General features: G+C 44.7%; 1 protein-coding gene across 4 annotated transcripts in view; it reads right to left on the bottom strand.

Moving 5' to 3' along the window:
• Positions 1 to 23,687, bottom strand: part of JAKMIP3 (Janus kinase and microtubule interacting protein 3) — a 76,297-nt gene extending 52,610 nt beyond the window's left edge. For all 4 annotated transcript variants that reach the window (XM_072869200.1, XM_072869199.1, XM_072869201.1 and 1 more), the window contains exons 1-4: positions 23,564 to 23,687; positions 13,185 to 13,330; positions 5,010 to 5,149; positions 2,265 to 2,506 (exon numbers count right to left, since the gene is read on the bottom strand). In XM_072869200.1, the coding sequence (XP_072725301.1) occupies positions 2,265 to 2,399 (135 nt within the window). In that variant the 5' untranslated portion in view covers positions 2,400 to 2,506; positions 5,010 to 5,149; positions 13,185 to 13,330; positions 23,564 to 23,687. The remainder of the gene's footprint in view (positions 1 to 2,264; positions 2,507 to 5,009; positions 5,150 to 13,184; positions 13,331 to 23,563) is intronic.
• Between the last annotated feature and the right edge of the window lie 1,031 nt (positions 23,688 to 24,718).

Raw genomic sequence — 24,718 nt, 5'->3', positions numbered from 1 at the left:
CAGGTTTATTCTGAGGCAGGGAGTGCATGTCTGTTTGCTCTGTCTTTTCTGTCCTGTAACGCTTATCAGAACAGCCCGTGCACATATTTAAATGCTAAAATTAAGAAGTGGATATCCACTACATTGTAATTAATTACTCAAGTGTTTATTGGGAAGAAATGGTCAGGTCAATTCTCTTTAGAAAAGATGCATTTTTCTTGCCCAGTTGACACAATAAGGTTTCCTTGCTAAGAATATGCCTAAGCCTGCCTCACAAATGAGAACACTGCAGAACCAAACCACGCAGGTGTAAAGAAAAAACTGTGATGTTACAGAGAACTTCAAGAAGTCTTCTACGGACAAAGTAATTTGTGAAAATAAGAAAAAGAACCCTGACAAATCTGTAGAAAAGACTTTTCTTTCACTGGAGATCAGCATAAGTGGAAATATCTGCATATTTAGAAAAAGAGAAACACAAATGTATCATTGTAATTTTGCACATTATTGATATTGAGCATAAAAGTCTAGGCACCAATGCCGATTTTAGCATCATATTCTATTTTTATAATTAAATTATAATGCCTTGTAATCTTACTGATTCTTTAATTTGCCCAATTCAGTGCCCTGAAAAGCATGAGTTAACACAATATAAACGAGCGTCATAAAGTTATGCAAGAAGCACAAAACCCAACTGAACTAGCCATCAATATCCAAGTGCTACGGGAAGCGTATGCTCAGAAACTAGCCTACCGTGTCTGTAATAGTTGCTAGAAACAAACTAATGTTTAAGATAATACACATTTAGGAATTAGCCAGTATCTTGTGGAGTAAGTCTGGGTCCTTACTTCATTTTTCAGCTGGATAGCTGCAGAAACTGTCACATTGCCTCCCCAAAAGAATACGTGAGAATCCAGATGCTAAGCCAATATTTTGGCATGCAGATCCAAACTGCGCTGTGCACATGTATATGCAAGACAGAAAAAGCTCTGTGCAAGCTACTGTGAAGCCCCCAACAATTGCATTTTATCAGATGCTTTTTCAGTGATGAATTATGCATTACAGATAACTAACTGTATCTGACCACAGAAGGGTCAAATGATACTTCAATTTAAAACCATACCATGAACTCAGGAGGACCCATGATGAGAAGCGTTGTATCAAAAGGACTGGGGAGGACAGGGGGAAGGAAAACAGGTTCCTCAGTCTTAAAACTGCAAACGCTGCTTCACAACAAAAGGATTAATAGGTGTTCTGTTTAAATATATATATATACACACCCCCTTAGGAGCTCCCTTAAAAATTAGATTCATAGTCTACAATGCCTGATAATGATGCAAATTAATGGAAAAATGCAGAATATCATTCTGTCCCTGGCATGATAATGCATGTCTGTATTAGCATTCTGGAACCAAAAAACCTCAAAGTTTATCAGTGGAAACTAATTTGGGGGATTATGGAAAACCAAATAAATTTTTCATGCCCTCACTGAGAAGTGGTGTGAAGGCTATGGCTAAAAGCTCTTAGAGTTGATGCTCAATCTGCATCGGCTGCTGCTCTCTCCAAGGCTCAGGGTAAAATCGCGGCTCCTTAAACTTGGCAATCAGAAGTCTATTACCGCACATCTGAAAATGGTATGCAGCCAGTTTGAAGGATTTTGAGCATAAAATCCAAATTCAATTAGCGTAAATGTGAAAGAGAATAATAAGCAAAGAGAATTTCTGAATAACACAAAATTGCATTCAAAACCCTCAATGCAGACATCCTCGTAAATAGGTAAATATTTACTAGAAAAAGTTCTAGTGAGAGAAACAAAGGACACGGACAGCTTTCAGCCCACCACTATAAGTATGCCATCTGTTTTGAGCAGACGTTTGTTTTTCCACATCTTTTGCTGGCATTTGGCTATGCGATTTTTCAACTTCATTTCTCCCTGGGTGGCGGGAGCAAGCATGCTGCCCGCGGCCGACCTGCCGGCCCAGGGACTGGCCATCCGCACTGCTCGGCTTTCCCACCTAGAGCTGTACCGCCGAAGCACCCTCACTTTCAGAGATCTTTTGTCCCATATGCACGTTATAAATGTAAGGAGAACAATTTAAAAATCTGCAGTAAAGGGGTTGCCTCTTGTTTCCCACAGAAGGTTAGTTCCTGGTGCACGCACTCTGATGATTTATTGTTGAAGTCATGCACAAGGTCAGCTACAAGAGGGGCAAAGAGTGGTTAGCAGTCAGAAACAACAGACTATCTTTATTTTAGTTAACGGGTGGAGGAAAGGAAAAGACGCACACCTTACTCTTTTCTTGCTGGAGCTCTATCTGGATGTCGGTGAGCTTGGCCCTGAGCTCTTCATTGGCAGCCTGCAAGGCGGCCAAGGCATCCGGCTTCTCCCCCCTAGCTCGGCTGCTGGCACCCTTCTTGGACATGGTGAGGCCGCGCGGCAGGGAGGGGAGTCCCGCCCGGAGGCCCTCGTCCCAGCGCTCGCTCGGGGCTTCTCGTCCTTGCCTGCGTCCCACTACATTTTCTTGCTTGCCTGGAAGGAGGGAAATCACATAACCACTGTCAGAGCACTGGAGGTGGGTAGGCGATGCGATACGCACCAAATGCGTGGTGAGACACAAGGCATTTGTAGAAAGCACGAGGTACAGGTCAGCCAGCTAAAGTGGCTCTTCCCTGGATTAAGTAAGAGCACAACACATTGTCAGGTGTAATAATATTTTGTATTACACCTGTATAGAGCAAAACATTTAAATCACAAACTATAAACGTTTTCTGTCACTTCATTTGCACTGGAATTCACACAGTGCAGAGGACGTGGATGTTCAGGAGGGATGTCCAAGCAGCAGCCCCTGGCACCGTCACGGCTTGGAGACAGCAACAGCTGGGAAAACTATTTTCAGTATAGGCAGAGTACTTTTATGTTCTTTTAAAAAAAAAAGTCTTAAGAAAAACAATGTTTGGTTTCCTACAAATACTTTTCAGATATTCATGATGTAAATAATAGAAGTAAAAAGAAAGTAAGGAGCTACAGAAGCAAGCAGAGATTACCCAAAGGCAAGAGAAGCTTTCTATACAGGAGTGTGCAGTGTATCATCAAAACAGCAATTCAGATCTATCTAGGTTTATCTAAGTCTGGTAACAACGTAGGAGTTTTATTCGCACTTAGAGGTTTTGAGTCAAATCTAAGCTAATGAAACTGAGGCAAGCGAATTCACTCTATTAAACAGTGGAGAACCAGGCAAAAGTGGACCCAACTTCACAGAATTCATATATTAATGCACTCTATGTCTAGTCATTAATCCCAACACATTCATAAACTATACAACGTACACAATTTCTAGTGATAACTTCAGATTTGTCAACGAAACATATAATATTAAGTACAGTGCTAAAAGCTACATGCATTTGTTGATTTTTATTTCAAAATTCTCCAACAGAGACTCTGCCCAAGAATGAACAGCAGCATTCTGGAATGGGTAAGCATTATTAAAGCCTGTAGAGACTGTGCCAAATTTAGAACATCATATTATCAATGAAACTCAAAGGTCCTTCAAAATCAATACTATTAAGGAAAGAGTGTAAGAGTTATTGAAAAGTCATATCCTTGCAAAAAACATATTCTAGCTTAGTATAACTGTCAGGCACAGGGAGCCTAAGAGCAAGACACAAACTCACTCCAAAGAATTCGCAGTCTGAGACAAAGACAGATGAAAGTAGGGAGAAAGATGGTAATTTCTATGTGAATGCAATTTTTATGCTGCATCCATCCCATGGTTCAGAAAACTTTATCAGACTTCTATGTAAAAATAAATAATTAAACTAGTCATCAAGTCAAATTAAATCCCTGTCACCTGTGAGCTGTCTGCACAGACTTGACTGAAGGTATCGCAGTTTGTCCTTCCTTCGATTCATTTCTTAGAGCTGTTGATGCAGACAGACAGTCATTAATATTATGCACTTGGTCGCTCTGTGCTGAACGAGCCAGTAGGAGGGCGTTCAGGTTGCTGTCGTTTCTTCCTCTGATCAGTATTTAACTCAGTGCTCATCAATAGCATGAACAGATTTAATTTAATAGAAACCTGAGGATAGCAAGAAATTCTGGGCAAAACGCTGTGTCCTGGAGGCTTTGTTTAGCTCCGGAGCAGTGGAACATAGGTACTGTCTGCTCTGTCCCAAAATATGGATGTTTCCCCAATGTTTCTTTCACACTTTGTACACTTTCTGAAGGATCTTCTCTTACAACAACATTACTTTGTCAAAGCACCGCGGAAGGGGAATCCCCACGCTACCCCACAAGGTCCTTGGTAATTATCCCGTGCAATTTTTCAATCTGTGGATGTAGGCTACGGCTGTGAAAACCCAGTTCATTCCTATTTAAAAGATAAACAGCAACACACACAAAGAAACAGTTGCCTCTCCAGACAAAGCTGACCCACTAAAGTTTGTTTTATAATTGTCTATGAAAAAAGTTAATGGGAGTGAAATCATGAATGAAATGCCTAGAGGACCAGCCAACAAGCTCACACAAAAGATACACGCTGATGGTAATGCAAAATGGGGAAACACCATCAGCAAAGAGAAGGATCAAAATAATATTCAGGGAACTGGGTGACCCTAAAGACTGTAGCGAGAGGAGGTGTGAAATCCAGTGGTGTAAAGGCTCTGTCTTTCAACAAAGTTCTCAGACAAGACTTGGGCCAACTTCCGACGCAAGGATGAGGACAACATGGTTTCGTTGTTTCTGTTCAGCAGAACAGATCGGGAATTTTACAATAACATGTTAATTTACAGAAGAATCTAAAAATCCAATGAAAAAATGTTTCACTGGAAAACTTTGACCTGCTTAGATAAAACTATATCCTGAACAGATTACGGGTATTTCTCAGTTCAAAAACTTATTGGGATTCATTTTTAACTGTCACTACATTTCTAGTTTGAAGTAAATCCTTGTTTTAAAGATCTGTGTAAGTTATACTATAAAAATACACAAAATAGCTCAAATTTGGGAAAATATTTCCAACCTTGTTCATACTAACCTTATTAACGTGGGTAACCATCTTTTTGGACGATGACCTTCAATGCATTGGTTTATTCATCCTGACTCATCGTCAAAACCACAACAGAGCAGCACTATTCCCTGTCCAAGCACCAGTAGAGGCTTAACAGTTCAGGGCAGCTGTAATAACAAAACAACAATAAATAATAATAGCAAAATAACATAATAATAGTAAAATAATAATAATAGAAGAGCCTGATTTGAATCCTAAAAGCAAAAACCTGCATCCATTAGGGAGAAAAGAGCAGAGGGAGGCAGCCACCTCGGGGGATGTATAAATGGGATGTGAAGCTGGGAGAGGGCTGAGAGCATCCGGGAGAAGTGGCTGGAGTTTGGGAGTAACTGGGCAAAGCTGCTAGGAGCCAAGGAAATCAAATAGGACAAGCAGTCACTACAAATCTACGCTGGGTCAGAGTAAGAGTGGGGAGGCTGAGACTTAGAGAAAAAAGTGGGGAGAAAAAATAAAATTCCTGATATTAGTTGACCAAACCAAGGTAGTACAAACAGTCTTAATCCTGTTGTTTCTCAGTCAGGCTTGACTTTGTAGCCTTGAAGTTTCTATTAAAAAAATGTGTTTCGTTGTTCAAAGAAATAGAAATAAATAAAATTTTACAGATATTGCCTGAAAAACCTATAAACAGGAGTAGATGTTCTTAGCATTTAAGATTCTTGCTTCTTTGTGTAAGAAGATGCAATACATCAGTGATTGTTCTACAATGGAGGTTTTAAAAAACCCCTCTTTCTTTATAGGTAAAAAAATGGGGCAGTCTATAGCCACAGGCACTGAATTCTACCCACTGTGATGAATGAAGCATTTGTGCATATTGCAATTATTTTCTTAAACGATATGTTATGATGATAGATGCCGTAGGTGGAGTCAGGTTATTTCACAACCTGAGGAAATGAGAATCATAGAATTGTTTAGGTTGGAAAGGACCTTTTAAGATCATCGAGTCCAACCGTTAACCCAGCACTGCCCAGCCCACCACTACACCATGTCCCTAAGCACCACATCTACACGGCTTTTAAATACCTGCAGGGATGGGGACTCCACCACTTCCCTGGGCAGCCTGTGCCAATGCTTGACAACCCTTTCGGTGAAGTAAAATTTCCTAATATCCAGTCTAAACCTCCCCTGGCGCAACCTGAGGCCATTTCCTCTCGTCCTATGGCTTGTGACCTGGGAGAAGAGACCGACCCCACCTCTCTACACCCTCCTTTCAGGCAGTTGTAGAGAGCGATGAGGTCTCCCCTCAGCCTCCTTTTCTCCAGGCTGAACAGCCCCAGGTCCCTCAGCCGCTCCCCATCAGCCTTGTGCTCCAGACCCTTCCCCAGCTCCGTTGCCCTTCTCTGGACACGCTCCAGCCCCTCCATGTCTCTCTTGTAGTGAGGGCCCAACACTGAACACAGCATTCGAGGTGCGGCCTCACCAGTGCCCAGTACCGGGGACGATCACTGCCCCAGTGCTGCACAATACGAGCTCTTAACTGCTTTCATTTGAATGTCAGACAAATAATAATTTGAACGACACAGGGATTTGTGAAAATAATTTAAATCAGAAGGATTTTGACAGACAAGGGCTACAAGAATTTTTGTTTGCTTACAGAAAATAAAACTAAGGCATTGATAAAAGTAAACTGAAAGGCAAAAGTTTTATTAGAGGCATGCCAGGAGTGCAAACCCAGCAGCCGATTTTCTGGGAGACAGCGCCTGGTAACAGCGTAGAGTAGCCAGATACCTGCGCACACGCGCCCCGGGCGTCCCCGGGAACGCAAGCAGCAGAGGACCAACCGCTTCGCTGCCGCGTGCTGGTATTGCCTCGCAGAGCCCCTCGGAGCACCACGGAGGGGCTCACCGCCCCGGCTCCTCCCCGGCAGGGCTGGGGACCTAAGGGTTTCTAAGCACAGTTCGCTTGGTGGGAATTCTGCCTGAGGTCGATTTGTAGCACTGTGTGTCCTCATACTTTCAGTGTTTAAGATTTAAATTTTGTTTAAAATGTTACCAATGTTTAATTGTATGAGTTGACGCATTTTATGCCAAGCAACGGCCTAAATCTGATTTTTCTCTACTAAAAAATAAAATTTAAAATTGGTTAGCCTATTTCAAGAAAGAGAGGCTTGTATTGCAACATTTGCTCTGGAGAGCTCTACAAAACCTTTGAAGATGACGTCAAATATTATCAGCGAGGTGTTCCCTGTTGTCCCACGAAAGCAGCCCAAGTGCAGTAAGCTGAACGCCTGCCAGGGGCTGCAGTTGCCCACCCTCAGCCAAGCTTTGCTAAGGCTTCGCTGGCCAAAGTCACCGCCCGTGTCTGGCATCCATCCCCCCAGCCGTCAATGCCAGGAGACTTTCTGCTCTGCAAGCTCGGCTGTGGCTCAGCTCTACACGTCCCATGGCAAGTCTGAGGTAACAGACGAAAGGGGACAGCACTGACTTTCAGATCCTACAGGCTCCCATCGGTGCAGTGTGGGCGAGGGGACCGATGTCGGAAGCGTCTTCCAGACTGGAATGCTGAAGCCTTAAAGATTTTCCCAGAGAAAAATCAGCTCCCTTGCCGGTACTTAAAGTAATATGACTGCTTCAAGAAGAACTCCACAGAAATTGGCTGAAGACTCTTTCACTTAAGTCTTTAAGGATGAAAAGGGACATAATGATAAAACTTGAATGTAGCCAAGAATAACATCCAAGGATTAAGAGATCCAGATAATAGGAATTTGATCAGCCTTGGTAATGGTCCGTCTGCACAAACGTACCAACAGCAACGAGATCTGAGGAACAATGGAAAACTGCTCCGCACGCCGCGTTCCCAAAAACTTGTGGGGGAGGCAGGGAAGGTTTCTCAGAGGAAGGCCTGCAAGAAAGGAGTACATGTGCCCTTTCTCAAGGCAAAAACGGGCTATGATAGTTGTAGATTTGCTCATACGGAGTGGGAAGGCGCCTGCGGAGGCGGTGGCTGTGGCTGTGGCAGCCTTTCCACATGCATTTAGAAACCAGTGGGGATGGAAGTGCTGGTCAAGAAGTGGCAGCGCCCACCCGGGATGCTACAGCTGGGTTTGTTCCTGGATACATCAAAGCTCAGGCCCTGCTGGCAGCTGCCCCAGCTAGCAGAGATGCCCTGCACGTCCCTCCTGAAGCAGAAAACACACTCGAGAATGAGAGAAAAGGAGGTGCCCCTGCCCTCGCTGGGTCCCGGCTCCCTCCCAGGAGGCTCCCGCTTCCCCTCCCAGCAAGACAGGAGCCAAAGCTCCCTGCTTACAGACCCGACTCGTTCCTGGGGCATGAGCGGGAAGGAAGGTCAGCCTAGGACTGAGCAGCTTCAGTGTTACCAAACGCCCACTTCAATGGTTTACCTGTAATTTTACTTTATTCTGTGCAAATTAATGAATGATTAGTAACAATACAAAGATCTTTAGATGATCGACGTTCATGAAACTCCATTGGTTTTAAAGACATTATGAAAACTTAAACTAATGAAGCCTACGGCTCTTGGACTTCTAAGTGCGAAAAGATTAAAATGCAGCGTGAGCAGTATATATTATTATTGACCAGGTTGATTTATCTCTGGTAAACCAAGAAATATAATCAGACTTGCTGTTCACCTGCAAGGACATTGATTTTGAAGGCAAAACCAGCAAAAAGCAACCATTATTGGTATTTACAACAGAGACTTAATGTTAGAGAATAAAAGCTTCAATAGACACGTTACATGCACCATTCACTTATCACCATTTTTTCCACGCTGAAGAAAGCTGCAGGACGGATAAACAAAAAAGCAGGTAGCAGACAGGTACTCACTCACTTGCGGTCCGATACGTGACCTGTGATTTACTCCCGGGGAGCAGACCGCTGCTGGTGAGAGAATTCCTCTGCTGCTCTGCCTTTCCTCGGGAGGTCTCAACCTTCTGCCCCGAGCACTTTGCCTCCTGTCCTACCAGGCTCCCACCAGGCAGCACTGGTTTCTGGTTTGGGGGGAAGGCACTGGTGCAGGTGCAAGGGGACACGGGGCACAGGAGCCCTTTCTCCCCCGGCGTTCCTGCGTGGCCCAGAGGGCTGTGGCTTCCTCATCCTTCAATGGCACATCTCTGAGCTGGGCATCAGAGAGGATGAAAATACTGCCAGGAACGGGCACAATCCAGAGAGAAGGGAATCCCAGCTCCCTTCTCCCACCCACAGACCTGCCTGTGGCCGCAGGTATATCACACCGACGTGGGCTGCAGCAGCCCGCATGGGGAAATAACTGCGGAATTGCTTTGGGCCAGGGCTCCCAACCCAAATTTCTCAAAGGCCCAGGTCGCTGTACAGATTGAAGGGGAGAACCCAAAACCAATGGTTTTATTTTCAGGAACTGGTGATACACACAGAGGCCCCCTCCCATATTCATTGTCCTGCAGACCATAAAGGGATTTACAGTTTGGAGTCACTGGTCCATTTGGTGTACGCTGGGTTGTTATTCCCAGGGGTAATAATGGGAAATCAGACTGGACAGAGTAAGACAGCTTTCTAGCGACAACCATGAGCTTCTGCGTATGCAACAGGACAAGCATCATTGTTGGGAACTATGAAAGTAGTTATTTGTATTAATAAAAGTGCCGGTCTTGTAATACAGAGACAGCAGTGTCTGCTGGTGCATGCCTGTGCACAGAAAAGCCATCTGGGACTGGTGGACAAATGCCAGTCTTAAAAGAATATTTCTCCCAAATACTGGGAGAAAAAATTTCCACAAAAAATGCTTCCAAGCCAACGTCGTTGTGCTGATACAGAATGCAGCAAAGAGATGGTTCGTCGTGCTGGCGAGGGAACGCAAACCTGCCCTTGCCAGGTTGCTCGGTGCCCTGCTCCGACAGCTACCTAGCGTGCGGTAAGCCCGGGAGGCTAATGCTGAGTGCCAAAACTGACCACAGACCCCTGAAAACTCCAGGCCCCTACAGCTAACCGACCAGCTCGGTGGGACACCATCATCGGGGTGCTGGGCAGTAGTGGGCAGAGACGCCATTTCCTATAAAACCAGTTACGTTGCCTTTGATTTTACCTTTTTTTTTTTTTTTTTTTTTACAGTGAGTTATGTAGAGGGTGACATCTATAAGACATCATCTTAATAGAACAGAAAGGTCTTCATATTTTTGATTCTGGGAGAATATATTACACATCCGATTCCTTGCATGTTTGATATTGAAAATAGCATTAATAATACATCATAAGCTGCTTTTAGCAGGGCTCATCATTCTTTTTGCCTCCTGACTTGCAATTCAGAAGTCAAGGCTAATTGGAAAATGTGTTTTCTAGATAGTAGTTTCTGAAATCAATGTTTCACTGCACTTAAAAGTAAATGAATAAATCCCTACCCAGAGTACCAATATTTTAAGCAAAATATAGCTTAAGCAAAACACTAGTCTTACAAATACTGAAAATTTCAAATCTATGATACAGCCTTGTGAACACTGTTGTTTTCCATTTTTGACAAATTGTTATAATTAATTAGTTTAGACAAACCTTTTTGAGTCTCTGGTGCATCTCAAAACATCATAATAGAAAGAAAATGTAATATTGTTTATGGCTGAGTTCCCACTTCCTCATATGGGGAAGCTCTTCTTGAGTAATCTCAATTTTTCATTTAGGATTTCAGCAGTCTATAGATCTGAATGCAAGAAAACGAGTTTTCCTCTGAAAAGTTATTTCATGCTAAGCCAAAGCGCTCTGCCAATGTAATCATGTCACATGCTGGTTTTGTGGTTTTTTTTTTTTCTGTACAAACGTTTGTCACAAATAGTATATTATTCACTCAGCTGCAATGTGAGGAGAAGAAAATCTGTTGGAAATTACATGGAAAAATACAGTAAGCAGGTAGCAAGCCTTGAAAGCACCGAGATCAAGAAATAATTGCCAAGACAGGCATTGCCGTGTACGTATGGTTATGGTGCATATTTCCTGTATACATCCCATGAGGATTTCTTCTCTGTGCTGTTTAGATAATGATTAAATTGAGACTAGTTTGATAAAACACTTTTTTTTTTTTTAAATACAACCAAACGTGGGTAACTCAACCCAAACTTCCAAAGGAGCATATCTGTCTTGACCACGCTTTGGCTGAGAAAGTTTCAGGTTCAGAACAAAACTTCTCATCAAAACTAGCCGAAGACACCAGCGTAAGCAAAGCCCGAGTACACCGGACTCATGCAGAATGCGAGACGCGCGTTCAGGGCCCTGCTTTTAATCTAGTGCATGCTCACTAGGAAACAGTGTCTCGTCTTGAAGATTTCCACTCTAAACAGAACTACCAGGCGCTGCCATATGCTCGCAAATCCCTCGCGGGCCGCCCATATTGCAGAGTTAATGTACTCCTTTACCAACAGTTGGCTGGTTTAGAGCAAACCTCAGTTTCCATAAGGGAGAAAAAAAACAACCAACCAACCAACGTTTCCCAGTGTGAAATAAGTTCTGAAACTTATTTTTGATGAAATAATACCTGATTTAAATTAAAAATAACAAACACCCGCTCCCCCCACCCCCCATACGGTAACGAGTCTCTGCAGATGGAAGTCTAGCCAAAGTTTTGCTTAGGATTAGATCAATCCCAACCACAGCTTTAACAGACACATGTCAAATCCTGACTGACCTGAATTTTTCCTCAAAGATTAATCCTTCAACCACAGTTAGCTTTAACTCACTGATGGGTGGACCATGTTTACAAAACCCAAGCACAATCCTGCACCGTGTGAGCGATACATATGTACTTTACCCAGATCCTATATGCAGACTTACCTGTTTGCATCATGCACACACATCCCTAAACCACATCCCCTGATTTTTCATCATGAGTTTTACACAGTTTGTTGGGTTTTTTAAAATGTAAAACATAGCTGGGTGTCAATTATGGGAATAGTTAATGGTTTATAGCAAAACAGAAGAGATTAATAGAATTTCAGTACTGGAAGGCATAATTGCTACTAAATCTCAACATGTACATTTTAACACACAAGTTTAATGTCACCTAAGCACGCCACCTGTTTAACTTTACATCTTTTATGGCTAAATTGCAGAAAGTGAAAGAATTAATTAGAAACAGTGGCTATTATGTCAGAAGCTAATTCTTTTTTCTCAGATACTCCACAACACTTAAGGTACAAAAATACATTGGAGTTATTGCAATAATATTACAATAGTACAACTGTCCAAAATCTCAGTTAAACTGGAGCAACTCAGAATAATTCCACTGATTTGCGGAGGATTATTAGTGAGGAATGCATTTCAGACTTAATTCTGTCAGTTTAATATTGTGTCATTCCATTATCTTGATCACAAACAAACTGTTTGAATAGTGCCATCCATTTTCCCAAGGAATTCATGCCTGTATAATTAACTACAATCAACTGTAACACAGATGGCATGGCATGATCCAAAAGCACTTTATGGAAACATTTTAAGCATGTTATTAACATCCCCAAATAACTATTTAACACTACCTCTCCAACCCTCTTCCGCATGAACACACAACACAGCTGGATTTGAGAGTGGAAAAGGCAGTGTTTAACTGCAACACTGTTATAAAAGATTTTCAGTTCTTGGATTTATTCAATTTATAAATGAGCCTGAAAATAACAGACTCTACTGTGGCAATAAAAACATTGCGGTTTAGATTTCAGAATTAAGACTGATTTCCAGAATGACTCATCCACATCAAGCTCAGCTTTGAAGAACTGGGCAGCATGGAAGGACACTGACGGGAGGAAGAACCTTTCTTTAGGTTGACCATGGTTACCCAAAAAAGATATTTCTATTTGGCAGTTTGTTTTATTTCTCAGTAGATGTGTGACCAGTTCTAAACTAAGATAAAAATTTACATTTAACAGCAGACAGACAAGAATTTGAATGGAAAGTCGATTAATCTCCCAAACAAAAACAGTCACAAGTTGTTAGATGCCCATCAAGCTCTAATGAAAAGCTGCTCCTTCACTTTGAAAAAACTAAGGATCAGATTATTTCAAATCTGATTTTGCATTACTAAATATCCTAGTTTAAATAACTTTTTCCTGAGAGTTGCTGAGATTCCCGTCCGTAATTTCAGCCCATCTCTGCCCATTTATTTAATAGTGAGCATGTCCCTTGGCCCATAAACTGATTTATGATGCTGCTTTAGGGAACAGGCTGCAGTACCGACCGAAGGCGACAGCGCTGGGGATTAACACCATTCCTCTCCCACAAACATCTGCTTGACGAGGGCAGTCCTGGTGGGGGCTGGAGGTCCAAAATCTCATGGAATCAAGCGCAAGCCCTCCAGCATGATCTCAGACGGGAAGATGGTCCCTGGGAAAGACCAAGAGAGCCTTAGGTAAATTCTGGTGAAAGGGAGATCTTTTGCGTTATAGAAGAGACAACGTGCTGCTTTTCACACGGGGCCAGCTTCTGGCAAGAACATTGCTAGAGAAGATAAAGCCAAGAGAGATATCCAATTTAGAGATGACAAAAGAGTTCATAAAAGAGAAGCTGTTCAAATATCACGTTACCATCACTTCAGATTTGGTGCTCAGTATCACACAATGGGGCTTCGTAACATTTGAAGCGGGCAGCACTAAATGAATACTCGGTGTGCGAACTGGAACTAGGGTGGGAAAACCATAACGAACATAACAGTCTTTTATATGGATTGTCACACAATTAGCTGGAATTATTTTAGGTACATGGATTTCTATCACACGATAACATCATAGCATGTGGAAGGGAAATAAAGAACAGTTCTGGAAATTATTACGTGCTCTGGGGGTTATTAACTCAGCCTTATATTCCTTCCTGAAGGAAGCCGGCAATTCAATATATCAGAGCTCTGCAGGATTCAGCGAGAGCAGTGCTTTTTAATTATTGGTGTTCATCCATGTACTTGTACAATCTCTCATAACAAATCAGGAGACAAGACAACAGCATAAGATTTTTGTCATCTTAAAGGAGAGCTGCAGAGACACACACATAAGAGGTCTAAGTTATACACAGATACAAAAGACAAAACAAGAGTCTTACTACTGTCAGGTTTAGCTAAAAAGCCAAGGTTCTCAAGTCAGAACAGCAGTTCTAAGCTGGAGTAGCACTAAGTTCAGCAACAGCAAGCCAGCACTGTTCTCCTGTAGAACTGGGGCAGCTACAGCAGGCGAATTTTACCGAGTGTAATGTTATACGAATAGCTTGGGTCCCACTGAAAGTAGTCTTAGGCACAGGACGGGCCAGGTGTCACACCTGAGGCCAGGCAGAGGTTTGATGACAGCTACAGACACCGCCTCAGCATCCCAGCCACAGGTCAGCAGCCCGACCAGACAAGGCTTCCCTCCACCGCACCTCTGTGTCTCACCCGTGTGTTCCGGGCAAAGTCTCTGTTAAAAATCACTAACGGAGACGCTAAGAAAAAGAAACAAACCAAACCTTCACTTATTTGCAGGTCTTGCTCAGGAGATCACAACTGCCGTATTTAGCTTATACACTTGGCTACAAAATAACAGATTTAAAAAAAAAAAAAAAATCAGAAAAGCTATTGAATTTACCACTAGTACCCTTAGGGACACCAGATCACTGTTTAATATGAACTGCTGCATACCTAATTATTTTGTAAGCTTTCACAGATTTCACGATTCACCCAATAATCAGCACGAGCAGTGTCTTTTCACAGCTAACAAACGTTATGAAGAAACAAGAAGTCAAAATACCCAGCTCATTGATACTGCACATTAAGTTATGCACTGAATAAAATACACGTTAAGAGAAAAATAAAGAAATATTTAGCAAGCAGAAAAGGAATTGAAAAAAGGAAAAAATATTGTTAGCCAACTTGATACAAGAGCTCCAATCTATCTTTAGAAAGAATGCATGTCTGCAAGGAATAAGGATGCTAGAGCAGAACAATGCTGCCGGGAGCAGCCGTATCCCCTCGCGGCCTCACCCACAGCCCATTGAAACCAGGCTCTTTCCGTCTGTTCCACTGGGTTACGAACGAGGCACTTGAGCCAAATTCCACTTAAGCCAGCAGGAAACTTTCCATCCACTGTAATGATCCAGTCATTAAGATACTCGGAAGTCAAAAATAAGTGCCTAAAAGGCACTTCTCCAGAGCTCCAATTTAAAAGCGAAAGATTCTCTCTTCAGAGATGGCCCAAACCCTCGATGGTGTAAAACGCTGGAGAGGAGGAGGTGCCGGCGAGGCACAGGAGCGGGGCAGGCGATGCGCTGCGGTGCTGACCCCAGCACAGGAGCGGGACCGTCCCCGGCAGCTCTCCTGCGGGCAGGGAGGGCGGCAGCAGGGCCTTGGCCAGGCAAGGCGAGACGTGGTCTTGCCCGGAGGCTGGGCAGCCCGTCCTGCTGACGGCACACGGCCGGCTCCCGGGAACGCTTGCCGGTCCTCCTTCCTACCTGTTCCCTCCTTGTGCCACAGAGAGGGAAAGGAACGAGAGACAGCTGTGTCAGGATCAATGCTGGAAAATAAACGAATTGTTATTTATCCTCAGAGCTGGAAACAGGATGAGTCACTGGAGCCAGCCATCCCGAGGTCGCTGCTCTTTTCCTAAGAATCTTTTCCAGTTTCTAGGGGCAGAGGGATGATGCTCCCGAGCCGCACACGGACACACGTCAGAGGGGCCTCCCCTTGCCCGCTCACCTCCAGGGCAAGTACAGCTGAAATGTCAGGAAAAAACAGAAAAGTAGTCAGGAGAATGAGGACAGCAGAGTTGGTTGAGTGCTTTGCAGAAAAGCACTATATAAAGTTGTAAGCATAATACTCAATCCTCATAACACCAAATAAGATGAATTTTTTTCCAGATGACCATGAAAAATATTGCAACCTTGAAAGAAATTTACATGTGAAAGCAAATTCATATTTAGCCATGGCTGTACCAAATATGAGTAAGTTAACCTCCCTTTGGTAATGTTTTTGTATTTGCTGTTCGTACATATGGGGCCTATTCTGATTAACCACTTTTTGGCAAATAACCTGTCAGCTCGGAGAGCAGCACTTGGACACGCTCCTGTAAATCACAGCCCGACCCAGGCACCGAGCTGCCTAGAGAAGGACCCTACTGACACTCGTGCTATGAGGCAAACTCTCAAGCAAGAACCAACAGATCCTATAATCCATGACACGTATCGAAGTACTCAGTATTTACACAGAAAGGGAGAAGTACTCCAATATTATCTGGTTAAGTACATATTTCCAACTATAAAGAAAACATCCACTTTTTAAAAGATTTTAAAAACAAAACAAACAAAAAACCAACCCAGCCCATGGAAGATGACTGAATAAAATCCTAAGGGCAAAATGCCCTCCCAGATAACGAAACAGAAATACTGCAAAACCTTGCAGCAGCAAAGCTCATGTTTCTCAAAGGAGAGGCAAAGCAACAAGCAGGAAGGCAAGTGCTGAAGGCAGGTCGGAAAGAACGCGCTGAAGAGCAAGAAATGCCGGGTGTGATGTGAAACAAACCCTCGCCTGTGAGGCTGATAACCGAGCCGCTGCCACGTGGGGGCTATGCAGATGCCGTGGCGTTTCGCTGCTGCTGACCTTGTCAAGGTGATTTCTGTCAGTAGGTGCCTGTGCATTAACCAGATGTTCCTGGCTGAGAACTTTTAAGCTATAATCTGATTTTTTAAAGCTGATTTGATTTGAGATGCTGTATCAACCTTTCTGGTCAATTTGCTCGGCATGCAGATATCCATTTCTCCGTAGTTTCACAGGACAGATTAGTAAGGGGCTTTGAGACTTCCTTTCAGCATGGCAAAACCAGACCCATTAAGTATTTCAAGCTTTTAAGGGGGATGGAAAGGGTAAGGGTTGTTTCAACCTAATTTTAACATATGAAGTCAAAGGATCCATTCCTCTGGGAAGATCTTATTTTCAACACGAGAGCTCTAGAATTTTTTTTAACCAAGGCCAACAACCAGAAGACAGGCTGACTTTCACAGAAAACCACAGTTTGTATACATTATCATACTCAAGATATAATTTCAGTTAGTAACAAGCATAACATAAATTGATCTATCTAATGCGACACTAAATGTTATAAGCATTACATTGAATATAAATATAATTGAAATTTTTTTTTAAACGTAAAAAGAAGTGGAATGAGCAACTCGGAAGGTGGACCATCCAAACCAAGTGTGTGTGCATACGCAATGAGAAAGCTAACAGAATTTATACCGTGTTACAGAGCCTCCTGCTACCAGGACCAAGAACGACAAGCGTACACAGAGGATTAAATCTCCAATAGCACCATGTGGCCTCTGCCTGCCTACAAAAGACATCCAGGGACCAATATACAAATTATTTTTAAAAAAACACAAAAACTCCTACCACAACAGCAACTGCGTAACCGCTGTCCTAAGAGTTTCACGTGACTGACTACAACTGAACAGCAACTCTGAAAGCTCTCCTGATCTGTGCTGCTCCCCAGCTGGGAGACTACAAGGGCCCAGGCACCCCTGGGCAGCGCACTGGCACCAGTATCAGCTGGCACCTGCAGAGTTGAAGTTCGGGTCGGTTTGCTGGTTCTAAGGCACAAACCTGGGGCAACCTCAGGATACGTAAGTGCATGGAAAAGTCTCTGTTGGGGGGGGAGAGAGAAGGAAAGGGAAAAAGGGGAACCTCAGCAGCTGTTCTGCTCGTGCTCTCTATCGTGTCACTAACATTTACGGGCTGGAGTTCACTTCTGTGGCCAAGTCACTCATTCCCGAGTGGCATCTTCTGGCAGCAGTGCCTGCTGATGTCTTATCTCAGGAGAACTTCCTCCCATGCAGATATCTCCCTCTCAGACTTGTTCAGATGATTTGGAAAAGTGCTAGCCTTGCTTTTCATTGTGAAAAGTGCTGTATAAAAGAACTGGGAAAACATTCGCACAAACATCTCCATTTACAGATGGGAAACAGCTACAGAGGAGCTCTCTCCTAGCTATTTGTTTGGTGTGGCATCTGGGTAATCTAGGATTTGAATTCAGGATTTTCCAATCTTTTAGCCTTCTGCACTTACTCCTTCAGAGAAAGTTGCTTCTGGCATGGGTTGCACTACACTGATCTTTAGCTAAGAGGATGCGTCCATCTGGCTTCTGACCTTCTAGCCGATCATTGCTCTTAAAAGCAGGGAGCAGCCAGGACTGGGAGCAGAGGCAGTAGATTCTGCCGGCAAGAAGCCAGTCGGGGTGCCTGAGGGCACAAGAGGTGCTGCCCGCTGGGGTCTGCGTCCCTACCAACTGCTGGCATTGCAGCTGGGCAAGTCCTCCAGAGGGTGGAGAACTCTCCAGAGCAGCAGAGGGTAGAACTATGCATCTGCAAAGCTCAGGGAGATGGGAGATGTGCAACGTAATGTACAGCAATAGCTGTGTCTGCTCTGCTCCAGGGTAACCTGAATTTGTTAAAGTTTTGACCAAAAAACCCCCCAAACCTGTGCAAATATCTCAGATCATTAAAGCCATAAGAGAAGTCCATGCCCAAGCAGACATGCTGATGCTCCTGTGACCACCTGCACAGACAGCTACTCGCCAGCAGGCAAAAGGGTTTCACAGCTGAAATGTGAGCTGCATTTGGGCTAGCGGGCATGACCTCAGTGAAACCTCGCACGTAAATGTGTAAAGGATGTGAGAAGGTAAATCTGAATCTCAGTTTCACAGTGTGCATTTAAGGGCTGGATGCTTATGCAGTTAACTGCCTAAGAAGGTTTAGTACCGTGATGTGTAAGGAAGTCTAGTCATGGATGGGGGATAGAAACAAAGGAGGAGCAACTACTAAAATGGGGAGATTCACAGCTGCGAGCTCCAAGGACCAGAGCTAGGGCTGGCAGAGCTAGCGCTGGCAGCTGGTATGCTGCTAGCGACCTGTAAAGGAGAGTAAAGGGTAGGATATAAAAATCTGCTGATAGTAGAGTATTATTTAGGTCAATCAAGATGAGAGAGGAAGATAAAGCAAGAAAAAGGAAGAAAAATAAAACAATAACCTCAAACTAGAAAATTAGGTAACTAGGCAACATGAAATTCAATATGGGAAAGTACAAGATAATCTATATTTAAAAATACAATTTGACATATCCTGCACACAGAGATTTAGAAGGAAAGATCAAGTCATCGCTGAGGACATCTGTTGTGTACGCAGCTAGGTAAATAAGATATTAGATTGTAATAGCAGGAGATGGAAAATAAGATGAAAAGCATTATAATGTTGCAGAAAGATAAGTGGTAGGTACTCATTATTACACTCATATTAATCTAAAAGAAACATAATAGGTACAACCAGGTAATAAAAGAATCAGGATCTGTGAATTTTTTGAAGAGACATTAAACAGGCAGTTATAAAATGACTGATATTATGTAGGCGAAAAGGATGTTTCATTTACTTTTTCACACTAATGCAAGAACAAGAAGCCACCCCATGGGGCATTGGCAGGAGGTAGTTACGTGATGTTCCCAGTGGAAAGATGAATCTTCCATTTTGTATCACACACCACGAACCCTGGCAGCAGCTCTACATCAGTCTGCTGCTCCTGGGGTCAAACCACCACAAAACAAATTCAACGGGTGAGAAAAACGCTGCCGCTCGGAGTCACAAGATGCAGGGCGACAGCGTCAGAACTGGCAGCATCCAGCCCCAACGCGACCTGTAACGGCGTTCGTGAAAGGTACAACAGCAACTCTCCTGGCAGCAACTCTACTAGTAGCCTCCTTGGGTTCAGTTTCAGTAACTAAAGCAGCAGTGCAACAGGTTTTGCTGCAAATCCCTCCCAAGTATTGTCAAGAGCAGAACTGTATCGCTCCGAAACCCTTGCTTTGAATATACGTTGCATAAATCCTTTACAAATGAGGAAGCAGAGCATTCCCTGGGCTGGCACACGGTTAGCAATGGAGCCTCTGCTACACTGATCAGAAAACATCCTGCAACACAAACTCTGGAAACAGTAAAGCAGAATATGGAAGAGACAACTGTTTTAATTTGCGGGTATAGCACCTACATCAGCCCTAGAAGGTAAAACGTTAGGAGATCCTTGCTCCCCCCATCTGATCCGGCTTTTACATACTCTGACTGTGGAAGGATGCTAAAAGAAATAAATGAAATATCATTAAAATTATACAGCCTGTCTTTGCAGTGCACAGGGTTTGTTGGTGGTGGGTTTTTTGAGGGGCCTATAGTAAAAGTGACTGCAGTTTCACTTTATTTTCAGCCACATATAATCAGTAAAATCCAGCTTCATTTCTCATAGTTCGCTATAATTTCTCCACAGTTCTGGACGTATAATTAAAATTCCACATTGCTTCACTTCTTTAAGGCATTCTCCCTACATAATCAAGAGTTCTCCAGAAAATAAATCTGAACGCGAAGCTCATTGAGGTGCTCCATCTGCAGCCTCCGCCGTTGTTTCAATCAGGATTATCATTTCGCTCTTAATTCTACTTCTCACCCGCCACGGATGAAGCACGACCACCCCCCGTTCAGCTCCGATGTGCGTGGGTGGACGATTGCCCCTCTGACCCAAGCTGACTCTCAGTCTGTGAGCCTGTGCAGGGCAATATTCTGCTTTATTACAGGCTATAAATAGGACTGAGGAGCCCCACAGTCTAACCACGGCGCAATGAGGAGTACAGCGAGATCGTTCTCATTTCTGGTAACGCCTCACCTTAATCCCAGCTCGCATCAAGTGTGTGTTACAGAGCTAACATGTCTCTACATCTGTTTTTAAATTTGTATTCAATTAAACCACCCAACAGAAAAAACATTACGTTACATCTTTGTGTTGTCCAGCAGCACAGGAGCATCCCAGCTGCAGTCGGGCTGGATCGGTTGCTTTTCTGGCCTCCAGCCAGCACCGACAGCACCTCAGAGCTCCCTGTCCAGATTCAAACAAGTGCCGACACTCAGCATAGCATTTAAAAATGCTCGTACTAAAGTCTCAAACGTTGGACCCAAGCATAGGCTGGATGCACATTTCACTTCTGGGCCGTGGAGCTCCATGACTGAGGGGAGAACGTGAACATGAACACAGTTTACATGTATTTGAAGTCCATTTTGTTTTGACAGGCTGACAGAAAGGAGCACCATGTGCACAGAATCAGGCTCAGAAGTTTCTCTCAACATTGCCTTGAATCAGGCTATAATTAGGAAAGAATGAAAATATTTACGTGGCCATAAAGAATATATACACTACATCCAAGACAATATTTTTTCCTTGACAACTGTTTGCCACTGCAGTATAATTAAAATTATGATCCTGTTCCTACTGAAGTCAGTGACAAAATCCCCCCCCAGTGGGCACAGTAAAATAAATAACATCGTATTACGAACGTAACAGCCCCACGGAACGGGAAGGAGCGCGCCCCGACACAAGTGCTGTCAGGCCGTGCGGACCCGTCCACCCCGAGCTCCCGCGCCCTTTCCAAGACACCGTTCTCAGCCGCTCGGGCAGCTTCAGGTCAGTCCCCACGCACCGCTCTGCCTTTGCTTTTGCTAAAATCGATCAGCTGTTTAAAAAAAAAAAAAGCTAGGAAATTCATTTTAGCAGTAAAATATAAAAAAAAATAATCTGTTTTCAATGACCTTTCAGAGAAGGCCATGGTTCCCAGCACGCAGCGGCGTGTGGCCTCCGCCCCACGCGCAGCACTGTGTTCCCCCTCTAGATTCGGACTTTCCTTGCCCAAACAGCATCAGGCAGGGCGAGGCCAGGCGTCGGGGCTGAAACAACGAGGTGTCTTGGCCCCCTCCTTGCCCTCCTGGTTTACTTTTTTCATTTCTGTACTGAAATCACACAGTTTCTTCTTTCATCTTGCTTTGTGTAAAAGCCAGTGGGACAGGACAGACGTCCTCGTAAGACAGCCCGGGAGCGGACCCGCCTGGGCGAGGAGGAGAGGAAGAGGAGCCCAAGGGCTCGGGGCCGGGGGGAGAGGCAGCGGAGGGGCAGCACCAGCTCGGCAGCGGGGAGCAGGCCCAGGCCCAGCGGAGGAGCTGGGTGATGCTGATGGGCAGGCGCAGGGGATGCACGGCATCCCACCGGGACCCATTTCAGAGACCTGGCTGGGGAATACAGGTGGAGCCGGCGGGACAAAACTGCAGGTTATACGGGAGAAAGAGCAGAGGTGCGGGTTTCCGTGGGGCAGCAGCCGCAGCAAGGTTTGTTTGCTTTCCCAGACACTCGCTCTGGGCCTGGACAGGTTACAGCCTCGCTGCCCTTCTGCCTGCAAAATGCAGGAGCCCGGCGCGTCTCTGCCACCTCCTGCGCTGATGCACACACGATGGCAATGGCTGCTCCCGCCCTCGGGGGACGGCAGCGCACGCTACAGCGTCCTGCGCGGCGGATAGGAAGTTTGAGCTGGGCTGATTACCCCTGCAGCAGCAAAATCACAGCCCCTAAAGATATTGCTGAGATTTTTACCTACTTTTAAAAAACCTATTAAGAAGTACGTGGAAAACATACGTTCAGCCATAGCATCTTAAGTTTAATATTTGCTTTTGAAATGTTCTTACTCTTAAAATACAAATCTGCAATTTACAAGTAAAGTGACCATGAATTAAATGTCCACATATATATTTGAAATAATAGCCAAAAATTATTCTTCTGTCTAGATAATATATACCTTCGCAGCATTTCAACAAAACCAGAATTACTTTCAAATGGCAAATGCTACATTTTAATGGTGATCAGTGCATACTCCTGGGTCCCTGTGCTACCTGCAGCTTCTCCGTTGTAAGGAAACCTAGCTGGCTTTCCTCCAACCGTCACTGCCTCCTCCCCATATAAACTTGTTGTCTGGATTTGACACCCAGTTCTGCAGACTTAAGAAGATGAAAAAAGCTTCAGAAAGCAAACAATCTTTGATTGTGCATCTGAAACACAGTATAGAAGCAAGTATAAATACAGCTGGTACAACTCCAGCAAATAAACAACTGTGCAAAGCCTGGAAAAGTACCAGGCCTTTGCTACGGAGAGATTCATAAATGCGAGGAAAGCAGAATAGACTCGGGACACTAAGAGCAGCTGCTCAAACAGAAAATCATTAGCTGCTTTACTGCAAGGTATACATAAGCAGTGGAGGAAGCAATGCACCTGGCTACGCACCACCTCTCCATTCAATCTGAGAGAGGAAAGCAAACAGAATTTCCCTTTCCATCAAGAAGAAAGCTTTCCAGTCATGCTGGCCCCCTCCTTCCCAGCAGATCTGCTTCGCGTGCCACTGCCCCCCCGTTCCCCACCCTGGCAGGCACGGGCTTCCCTGACCCGCGAGGCTACCGGCCGTGCCGGGGGATACGGGAAGATGCAGGGCTGCATCCAGAACCGGTCCCTACAAGAGCAGTGCCAGCCACAGCCCGTTTCCCGAGGCGGGACTGCACTCTGCCTTCAGAGAGGGAAGGAGCTACCACCGTGATTTGCCCAGCATTTGCCTCAGAAGAGCCACACAACCCCAAGCCCTGCAAGACAGGAATGTAACTGTACACTTCTACAGACTGAATTAAACTTACAATATACTTTGATGAGATTTTAAAATCATTTCAGTCAAGAAATGCACTCGAGAAGGATTCTGGACAGCCTTTCCTCACCTTTGCTTCAACTCCAGCAGCGCGGCGTCTCCCGGCTTGTCACAGCTCCAGCTCCGAGGGGGCTGTGACTCAGCAAAGGGAGCAGCTTTTTATTTTTCAGATGGAACTTACCAAACCGTGCCAATATTACGGGGAGGATCTGCTTCCTGAATCCACTTCTCTGCCGGTCTCTCCCGAGATATTACCACTAAACCCTCCCCGTCTGGTTACATTATGACAACAGGAAACAGTTTCTTTGGGGAAAAATCAAATGCAAGCCTGCACGGGAATCAGGCTGAGAGAGAAAGAAAAAAATCCCAACCTCTATCTACACTGTATTAAAAGAAAAGGTGGCGTCTTATTATTAGCCTAGGAGTTCTGCTGCTCCGAGTCAGACATCCTTAGATCTGCGAGCATCTGCGATGCAGCTGAAGCTCGGCGGAAGAACAGCCTGCTGCCCGAGAAGCCCCCAGGCCGGCTGCCGGGGGTGGGAAGCGCCCCGGGAGGGAGGCAGCTGCCGCCGTTCCTGCCCCGTCGTCTCTGCCCACCGACAGCAACCCTCCGGCCCTTCCACAGACACAGATCAGCTGGAGGGCCAGCGGTCACCTCGTACCCTGCGGGCAGGCTGGGCACAAGGCCTGGCTCATGGCAGGGCAATGGGTGCGGGGGAAAAGAGCTCTTCACCCCAACCACAGCCCCTGCTCACAGATGCCGCTGCCTCCCTCTGCTCTGCCGAAACCATGGGGAAACTGCGCGTGGAAATCTCTGCGTAGGATTTCGGGCAAGTTGTGCAGACCGAGATCGCTCTCAGTTGGGCTGAGCCTACGTAAGGTGGCAGTACCTCAGCGGCACTGCAGGTACAGGGTGTACTGCCCTGGCCGTGCAACCTGCGGCTCTCGCTGTTAAGAAACTGTGAACTCCAACAGCTCAGCTCAGCTCTTTTCCTTAGCCAGAACAAGCTAATCAACATTTTAAAGTCCCAAGCCTGTTCCAATGTAAAATCCCATCTCTCACACTAACCTAAGCAGCCTAGCTCGTCATTAGGCAACACACGGCAGCGTGCATTCAGGTACGATGAACTGTCCCAGAAGTGCTGAACATCCACAGCTCCAGGCCAGCTCCAGTACCAGCCATTCATCAGGTCTGAGGCACAAACCCGATAACCATCCATCTCAC

The sequence above is a fragment of the Ciconia boyciana genome, chromosome 8 (assembly GCF_034638445.1).
Source record: "Ciconia boyciana chromosome 8, ASM3463844v1, whole genome shotgun sequence".
Classification (NCBI taxonomy): domain Eukaryota; kingdom Metazoa; phylum Chordata; class Aves; order Ciconiiformes; family Ciconiidae; genus Ciconia; species Ciconia boyciana.
This window is presented reverse-complemented; position numbering and strand designations above follow the sequence as displayed.